This window comes from Dromiciops gliroides, chromosome 4, assembly GCF_019393635.1.
Source record: "Dromiciops gliroides isolate mDroGli1 chromosome 4, mDroGli1.pri, whole genome shotgun sequence".
In the NCBI taxonomy this organism is placed as follows: domain Eukaryota; kingdom Metazoa; phylum Chordata; class Mammalia; order Microbiotheria; family Microbiotheriidae; genus Dromiciops; species Dromiciops gliroides.
Window position 1 is genome coordinate 166,123,658 of NC_057864.1, and position 9,668 is coordinate 166,133,325.

The 9,668-nt window shown below is 40.8% G+C and overlaps 1 protein-coding gene across 2 annotated transcripts in view; it reads right to left on the bottom strand.

The window, feature by feature from the left end:
• Positions 1 to 8,301, bottom strand: part of INTS2 (integrator complex subunit 2) — a 48,359-nt gene extending 40,058 nt beyond the window's left edge. Inside the window, exons 1-5 of one of the 2 annotated variants that reach the window (XM_044002307.1) lie at positions 8,160 to 8,301; positions 6,396 to 6,702; positions 5,912 to 6,050; positions 3,753 to 3,855; positions 3,371 to 3,484 (exon numbers count right to left, since the gene is read on the bottom strand). In XM_044002307.1, coding sequence (XP_043858242.1) covers positions 3,371 to 3,484; positions 3,753 to 3,855; positions 5,912 to 6,050; positions 6,396 to 6,688 — 649 coding nt within the window. In that variant the 5' untranslated portion in view covers positions 6,689 to 6,702; positions 8,160 to 8,301. The remainder of the gene's footprint in view (positions 1 to 3,370; positions 3,485 to 3,752; positions 3,856 to 5,911; positions 6,051 to 6,395; positions 6,703 to 8,159) is intronic. The other variant, XM_044002308.1, reaches the window with a different exon arrangement.
• Positions 8,302 to 9,668: the final 1,367 nt, after the last annotated feature.

Genomic DNA, 9,668 nt, shown 5'->3' on the forward strand with positions numbered 1-9,668 from the left:
GCAGGAGAATCTAATATGCTTCAGCTGAACCAAATAAGGCAAGGATAGCAATCATGATCTTAGACAAAGCAAAAGCAAAAACAGACCTAATTAAAAGGAATAAGCAGAGGGCAGCTAGATGGTGCAGTGGTTAGAGCACCGGCCCTGGATTCAGGAGTACCTGAGTTCAAATCCGGCCTCAGACACTTGACACTTACTAGCTGTGTGACCCTGGGCAAGTCACTTAACCCCCATTGCCTGCCCCAAAAAAAGGGAAAGAAAAAAAAAGGGATAATCAGGGAAACTACATTTTGCTAAAAGGTACCATAGACAAGAAGTAGTATCAAAAATTTCTGCAGCAAGTTTCTCTGATAAAGGCCTCATTTCTCAAATATATACTGAGTATAGAACTAAGTCAAATTTATAAAGTAAGAGCCACTCCCCAATTGACAAGTGGCCAAAGGATATAAACTGGAAATTCTGAGAAAAAAATCAAAGCTACTTACAGTTATACAAAAAAATGCTCTAAGTCACTACTGTTTAAGAAAAGGGCAAAATAAAATGATTCTAAGGTACCACCTCAAACCTATCAGAAATGATGAATGCTGAAGGGAATGAGAAAAAAACAGGTACACCAATGAACCATTGGGGGAATAGTGAACTTGGTCAACCATTCTGGAAAGCAATTTGAAACTAGGCCCAAAGGAGTATAAAATTGTACATACCTTCTGACCCAATAATACCACTACTACATCTGTATACCAGAGATCAAAGAAAAAGGAAAAGGACCTATATGTACAAAAAATATTTATAGCAGATCTTTCTATGGTAGCAAAGAATTGGAAATCAGGGAACGCTCATCAACTGGGGAATGGCTAGACAAGTTGTAGCATATAATTACAATGGATTACTACTGTGTCATGAGAAATGATGAAGAGGGTAGTTTCTGAAAAACATGGTAAGACTTATATGAATCGAGGTAAAGTGAGAAGAACCAAGAGATCATTGTGCACAATAACAGCAATGTTATAATGATGATCAATTGTGAAAGACTTGGTTACTCTGATCAGTACCATCCAAGACAATAACAAAGGATTCATGATGAAAAAATGCTATCCACCTCCAGAGAAAACTGATGAACTGAGTATAAACAGAAGTGTGTATGTGTATATATACATATATATATTTTTTTTAACTTAATTTTTCTTGCTTTAAAAAAAAATATGGTTGGGGCAGCAAGGTGGCACAGTGGATAGAGCACCAGCCCTGAAGTCAGGAGGACCTGAGTTCAAATCCGGCCTCAGACACTTAACACTTACTAGCTGTGTGACCCTGGGCAAGTCACTTAACCCCAATTGCCTCACAAAAAAATATATATATATATGGTTTAAAAAATATGGAAATGTTTTGCATGAATTCACATATATAACTGATATCATATTGCTTACTTACTTAGTGGATGAGGGATGAGGTAAAAGAGAGGGAGAAAATTTGGAACTCAAAATTTAAAAGGAAAAGAATGGGGGCAGCTAGGTGGCGCAGTGGATAAAACACCAGCCCTGAATTCAGGAGGACATGAGTTCAAATCCAGCCTCAGACACTTTGCCCTTACTAGCTGTGTGACCCTGGGCAAGTCACTTAACCCTAATTGCCTCACCAAAAAAATTAAAAAATAAAATAAATAGATGGCCTTCTCAAGGAGGTTGGTCACAAAAGGAAAGAGAATACAGGACAATAGTTATTCAGGATGGACAGATCAAGTGAGGGGTTTTTGAAGATGAGAGAGACAATCATATCTGCAGCAGTAGGAAAGCAGCCAGTAGACAGGGAGAGATTCAAAACAAGTGAGTAAATAAGTATGATAAAGAGAGCAATCTGCTGGAGAAGACATGATGGAATGACATCAATTGTACATGTAGAGGGATTAGCTTTGGCAAGTGCCACCTCTTCATGTGAGACAGGGTGAAAAAGGAAACAGTAGCAAAAGGCACCTGGGCAATGTGAGATGAGGAAGAGAGGAGAAGAGAGAGCTCTCAGAGAATGGCCTCAATTTTCCCATTAAAATATGAGGCAAGATTCTCAGCTGAAAGCATGTGGTCAGGAGGTATGTGAGGTTTGAAGACAAATGAAAAAGTTTGGAAAAGTTTGCTTCAATAAATGGGATAGTGAGCCAATTAGTTAGTTGTAAAAAAAAAATTGGTGCAGTGAGGATCAGTTGACATTATATGTAACATAAACTGTAGTGGACCCAGGAGCACGGTTTGGTGATTTTCTCTAGCATCACTGCATGTGTGGAGGAATCTTGAACCATAATCACTCACTCACTCCTACATAGCACTCAAATTCCTATTCACTTCAATTCCAACATATTCAAGTTATCAGCTAATATTTTTTATTCTCACTACTAATTACAAGCTCTCAAAGGATAGAGCCTGTCTTGTTTCATCTTTCTATCTGCAGTACACTACACAGAGCTGTTTATTAAATAATTATTAATACCGTTCACAGCTTTGGGTAGGAAATGTAATCTTAACAAAACAAGAATTAGAGGAAATTACAAAAAATAAAATAAATAAGTTCAATTACATAAAACTAAAAAACTTCTGCACAGACAAAATTAATGAAGCTAGGATAAGGGAGCAATGGAATAAGGAAAAAATCTTTGCATCAGATTTCTTTGACAAATTTATAGCAGCCAGCATAAGGATATCTATCCCTGATAACATTCAACACAAATGCTTTTTACTCCACAGGACTGGGAGAATGTTCAATCTTAAAAAGGTTCACCCAGTCCCCAACCTTTTAGCTAAAACTGCCAAAGTAACTATTCATTGTAATACTGATTCTGAAATAAAGCCCTGAAACCCAATTCAGAGTACCTATCACCTTGCATGAAGTAACTAACACAATAAAGTTTTTGACTTGATTTTGATTTATTCAGACCCTAATAAATTAATGTAATGGTTTCTAGTCATTACTAATTTGAAATAAAGATGAAAAACAAGAAAGTTGGTCTCTCTCATTTTCTATTCTAAACCTGGTTTATATGTAAGGTAATAGCAATGATGAAACTGAAAAAAGAATTTACAGAAAAAATATATTTTCCCAGTATTTCTCATTACATGATGCCTCGGGCTACTTTTCAGTTGACATAAAAATACCTTTCCAAAATTTCAAAATTACAACTGTTTAAACTTCCTAAATGACCATACCTTTTGAACCAGAGAATGCATTACTGGACTTATAGCCCAGTTCCTAAAATGGCCATAATTTCTAAGAATATTCAAGTGAAACCTCCATTACCATTTCTCCATAACTAAAAAAAAAAAATCAAGCCCTTGAGTTATACAATCAAAAAATTTTAATATTCCATTTTAAAAGATTTACCTACCTTCATTAAAACTGTCAGGGACATTGGCCACTAAGAGACACAGGAACCAGGATCCATTTCGAACATGTAGCAAGGCTTCAGCTACATCAACTATGGGAAGTAGGGAAGGAAGCTCTGTGGATAAACAAGGTTTGTTTCAGTTAATAAAATGAGCACTATGTAATATTTCAATAAATTAGGCAGTGAACATCTTCAGTTGAAGTGATCTAAATTCAGAAAGACTTAGGAACTTTATCATCTCATAAACTTTCCTTCCTGTTTTGGGTATTTAAAATAAATATTATGGTTGGCAATCTGAAAGTAACACAATGTTCAAGGTTGAAAATGTTACATTGTATCACTGAAGAATAAACTATTTCTGAAATGTATCTTAGCACAGTACCTGCTTGTAAAATACAAAGCACATCTGCAGCTTCCTCCAAATAGACCGGACTCTCAAAAAGCTCAGATGATTTAAAGAAGAACTCTCCATTGGACTCAGAAACCTATAAAAAAATCCAAAATTTCAAGTAAGTTAATAATTCCATAAACTATAGCTAAGGAATTAGTCCTTAAGACTGAGGATTGTCTCTGCCCATCAATAGGTATCGTAAAAACTCAAAATGCTATGTGTCCTCCAAATAAATATTTGTTGACCAATATTGATCAAAATATAATAAATTTCAATCACATGAAAACTCAATTAGAAAATCACCTGAAGAGCACTAGCCTTGGAGTCAGGAGGATCTGAGTTCAAATCCAACCTCAAACACTTACTAGCTGTGTGATTTGGGGTATGTCACTTAACACTGACTAACTCCAAAAAAAAAGAAAGAACAAAAGAAAACATTGGGGGCAGCTAGGTGGCACAGTGGATAAAGCATTGGCCCTGGATTCGGGAGGACCTGAGTTCAAATGTGGCCTCAAACACTTGACACTTACAAGCTGTGTGACCCCAGGAAAGTCACTTAACCCTCATTGCCCCACCAAAAAAAAAAGAAAGAAAAAAATCTCCTGAAGAAGATAAGAATGACTGTCTAAGCATATCAGTATCAACCTCAACAACTGCATTTCAAGCAATTACCCCTTGGGTAAAGCAAAAAGATGGAAAACAATAGGAATCCTCTGCAAGCTGATCCATGAACCAAGAATGCTACCTGAAGTAGCATGTTTCAATCTTAGACGAATAACTTAAAAACTTTAAAATGACACACGAGAACAATTCCAAATTCAAATGACACGAGGGATACGCATTTACTTAAACTAGAACATTAACAATAACAAATTATTATTTTAAAATGAATTCAATACTCTTCTTACTCAGTTTTGTCATCATATCTCGTATTAACAGAACTAAGCAAATAAATCTTCAATCTTAATTCTACAATTAATGGAGCATGACAGATCAGTTTATCAAAAATACATACTAGGGAGCAGCTAGGTGGCACAGTGGATAAAGCACTGGCCCTGGATTCAGGAGTACCTGAGTTCAAATCTGGCCTCAGTCACTTGACACTTACTAGCTGTGTGACCCTGGGAAAGTCACTTAACCCTCACTGCCCTGCTCCCCCCAAATAACATATACTAAATTCAAAAGGAAAAATATATAAGGAGAAAAAGTTTTATAATGCTGAAATACTAAAAATTAAGTAGAACAGAATACCAATCTGCTCCTACTAAGAAATGTTATAAAGATTAACATGTTTTGGGGCAGCTAGGTAGCACAGTGGATAAAGCACCGGCCATGGATTCAGGAGTACCTGAGTTCAAATATGGCCTCAAACACTTGACACTTACTGTGTGACCCTGGGCAAGTCACCTTACCCTTGTTGCATGCCCCTCCCCCCAAAAGAAAAAAGATCAACATGTTTTAAATCATAATACAAAACTACCACTTAAATCAGACCTCACATAATAATTTTAAATATTTTCTTTGGGAAAAATAAGAAACTAGTATAATTTGGTCCTTTTGGTCCCAGATTAATAAAAGTCTTCACCAGTTTTTACCACTGGCAATTAGGACCAAAACTGATGTAAACGATCATAATGTGATGATTTAGCAAAGTAGCTAGTACCTAAGATAAGGCACCTTCCCATATATTTTACAGACTACCATGTAGCAGTTGATTTTTCAGATAACTAAAAATATCATCTGATTCGCCTCTGCATTGGAAAAAGTCAGATAGATACAAATGAGGCAAGCTAGGAGGCAAGAAAGAACAAGTTTCAAGGCAATATTCTGAAAAAGTGCTAGCCTCTGATGATAAAAGCCCTGGTAGATTTAAGATAGAACAATACACAGTAAAGAATGGTAGTCTGCCTACCACTGTTATTACTGACCTCACACACCACAGCATGGTACAGTACAAAAAACACAGTCTCTGAAGTTAAGAGAATTTGAGTTCACATCAATAACTGACCTTGGGCAAGTCATTTGAACTCTCTGAGTCCCAGTGTCCTATCTGTAAAATGAGGGGACTGGACTCAATGACCTCTGGGTTCCCTTTCAGCAACAAAATATCAAATCAAGTGGGTTTCTAGCTATCAGCAGAAGAAATTTACCTTGTTCATTATTGCTAAAAGTTCACTAAGCACAAGACGCAAACGACGAGGTGAATCACTATGTTCAAATTCTAACGTCAGTCCATGCTGAAGTTGTGATACCAGGATGCTCTCTCCACTGCTTCCACCAAATTTATGCCTAGTAAAGAATGCCAAAAAAATCCCAAAACACACACTTAAGTGAGCAATATTATGGAAATTAGAAAAAATAATGATTTTATTTTAAAAAGCAACTAGAGAACTTACGAAAATCTGAATATGTACTGATAATTCTGAACTATGATCTCATTTCACTAATTCAAAATAAATACAAATACAAATATGAATATAAATACAAATACAAATCTGGTAAAAAAAACTGCTTGTTAAAACCCCAGGATTAGAGCAATTTTTTTGTTCCTCTTTTCTAAAAATAACATCCTGTGAAGATGCCTAGTTAATAAGTCCCAAACCCCAAATCAAGTTGTGATAAGGGGTTTATTACCTAAGCTGTTGCTCTTTATTGGCATCTTGTTCCAAAGCATGGAAGTCCACAGACAGCAATGCAACAATGGAATTGACCGCTTCCACCCCTGAAAGAAGGCGTAGAATAAGTTTTTTATCCTGAGCCCAGCTTTGGCTCTGGTCAGCTGGAGCACACAGTGCCATCCGCACCAAACAAGGCAGGAGAAGTCTTAATTCTGGATCACTGAGGGAGGCCAAACGAACAACATCAACCTTTTGCATTGCCTCAAAGGCAAAAGGGCTGACAAACTGAAGATTTGTACACTCTGCCATCGTCACTGTTAACCCTAATATATAAAAAGAAAAAAAAAGTGTAAGTTAGGAGATACCTCAATTTATATGGTTCTAAATAACTTGCAATTCCATAAAGGTCAGAGAACATTTGACCTACAATCTAAGGGTACCAGGGACATTAGCTCTGTTTCTGATTCACTGGGTGATTTGGTACATTAACTTATCTACCTAAAAACCATTAAGAAACATAGTACACATAACATATGGAAAGTAAATGTACCAAATTATTAAAATGAATACCATATAAGCTTTTAAGACAGGAAAAATGCCTTCTATATTCTATATACAGGGTCACAGGGTCATAGATCCAGAACTAGAAGGGACCTTAGAGGCCATCTGGTTCAACCCCCTCATTTTACAGTTGAGGAAACTGAAGACCTGAGAGGTTAAGTGACTTGTCCAAGATCATACAAGGAGTAAACCTCAGAAGTAGATCTTGAACCCAATTCCTCTCACTACACCCTAGTTCTGTTTGAGGAACTCATAGGATCTTAAATTCAGAAGTAGGAGGAACCTGAGGCCACCAGGTCCAACCCCCTCATTTTATAAAGAAAGCAAAGGCTCAGTTGGATTATGTGACTAGCATCTCAGAGCTATTAAATGCCTGGGGCAGTTTAGCATTCCATCCACAAAGTACTAACTCAAGCTGAGTGGCATTTGAATTCAGTAACTTGCCAGGGTCCCAGATCTATTAAGTCTGAGAATCCAGGAAAGGACTTAGATATCGTGCACTCTAGTACAGTACTGCCACAGTGCAGTGGGAACTAATACAAGTCAAACTTCCACTCGTTGCAGAAAAAGCATCTAAATAAAAAATAAATGGCGACACGTTAATGTTCTATATTTGGCCTCGTTTCCACGGCGATAAGGGGGAAAAAAGCATCGGATTTGGAGCCAGAAGCCCTGGAATGGAATCGAAGCTTGTGTATTCTGCTGGCTGACGCGACCCTGGGCCCGTTTCCCCTCTTTGGGCCTCACTTTCCACATCTATAAAATAAGGGGGTTGGGCTCCTCTAGGAGCCTGCAGGAGGGAGACTCCGAGCTCCTTCCTGAGCCTCCTCCGCCTCTAGCTCCAGGCTGTGAAGTGAAGGCTAGGAGCCGTCCAGAAGCTGCCGCGCTGCACGAACCCCCCCCCCAACCCCCACACCACACGAGCGCGCGCGCGCGCGCGCGCACACACACACACACACACACACACACACACACACACACCCCGCCCCCTCCCCGCTCGGGCCGCGGGGCTGGGCCTTCGCTCTCTCCACCCATCCTTCTTCCCCTCCCCCTCCCCCACCCCTTCTCCCTCCCCAATCCTTGCTCCGGGCCCCCAGGGGCCGGGGCAGGGACCGCGCCGAGGTGCCCGAGCCTGACAGAGGTGGCCAATATAACGGCAAGGGCGCCCGAGGCCCTACGCTCCTCGCCGGCCTCCCGCGCCACGCCGAACCCCAGCTACCTAAGGCAGACCTCGGCCAGAATCGGGAGCGCGGCCCGAGGCCAGGACCCAGTTTAGGCAGCGTCTGGATCCCCTGAGCCTCGAGCCCGAGCCGCGCGCGCGCAGCCGCCAGTCGGCTCCCACGCTCAGAGAGGCGCAGGCGCCAGACAGAAACCGGGCCCCTGTGGGGGGTGGGGAAGGAATGGGGAGGAGACCTAGAGAGGCGGGGAGGAAAAGAGGGAGGGGAATATGGAAGCGACCTAGGCTGCGCGCGTCCCACAGCACCTTCATTCATCCCTGGGAAATGGCTGTTCTCGGCCACCGTAGAAGGATAGGGTGGGGAAAAAAGGTGTGGGGGAGGGGATGATGGCAATCAAGAGGAAGTGGAATGGTGCTCGCCCCTCCCTCTTTCTTCCTCCCTGTTATTCTTCTCACTTGCTGTCTTTCATCTCTCTCCCTCTTTCTTTTCCTTTCCATTCCTTTCCCTCTTCTCTTTACCTCTTTCCCTTCCGCCTCTCCTTCACTCCTTCCACCTCCCTCCTTTAATCTTCCCTCCTCTCCTCCTTACACTCCCCCTTCTATTCCTCCTCTTCCTTCTGCTGCTCTCTCCCCCTCCTCCCATTTTCCTTCCCTCTTCCTCTCTCCCACCTCTTCTGCCCCCTCTTTTCCTTCTTCTTCTCTCCCTCTTTTTTCTCCCTTCTCTCTCTGCTTTCTCCTTTTTCCTTCTCGTCTCTTGCCCTTCCTTCCCTCCTTTCCTTTCCTCTTCCTCCTCCCTCTCCTTTCTCCTTCTTTGCTCCCCCTTCTTTCTCCTCCTCCTTCCCCTCATCTTCCTCTCTCTTGTCCCTCGTTACTCCCTTCTTTTTTCCCTCTTCTTCCTCATATTCCCTCTTCCCCTCTACTCTGCTTTCCCTCCAACTGACTTCCTTTCATCCTACTCTCTTTTCACTGCCCCTCCCCTAATATCTCCCTCCTCCTTTCTATCCTTTCTCCCCTTTCCTTCTTTCTATACGCCTATCACCTTCCTTCTAAAAAAATACACCTCTGGGACCTGGCATGCAGCAGCCGCTATTCCATTACTGATTGGCAGGGGAGCTTTGAGCGGTTCCATTTCTGATCTGGGTGCGCCCACCGATTTTTACACTGCCTGATGGTCTTGTGCTCCCGGGTTGCACCGTATGTGGTGCCAGATTTAGTGCTGATACCCAATTTTCTTACCACACTGTAACTCAGAACTCCAGAGTTCGAGTTATGCAGTAGCCTCGGCATCCTAGGTAGCAAGGATTGCAGGCTTCCCACCACCAAACCCAGCCAAGGAGCGTATATTCTAAAGTGAGAGACAAATCCATATATAAAGAATAAAAATATTTATCTAAAATCATCAGCAAGCATCTGTAACGGAGATAACCTAAAAGCCTTCCCAATACAATCAGGGGTGAAGCAAGGATGCCCTTTATCACCTCTATTATTTAATATTATATTAGAAATGTGAGTTGTAACAATAAGAGAAGAAAAAGAAATTAAAGGAATTAG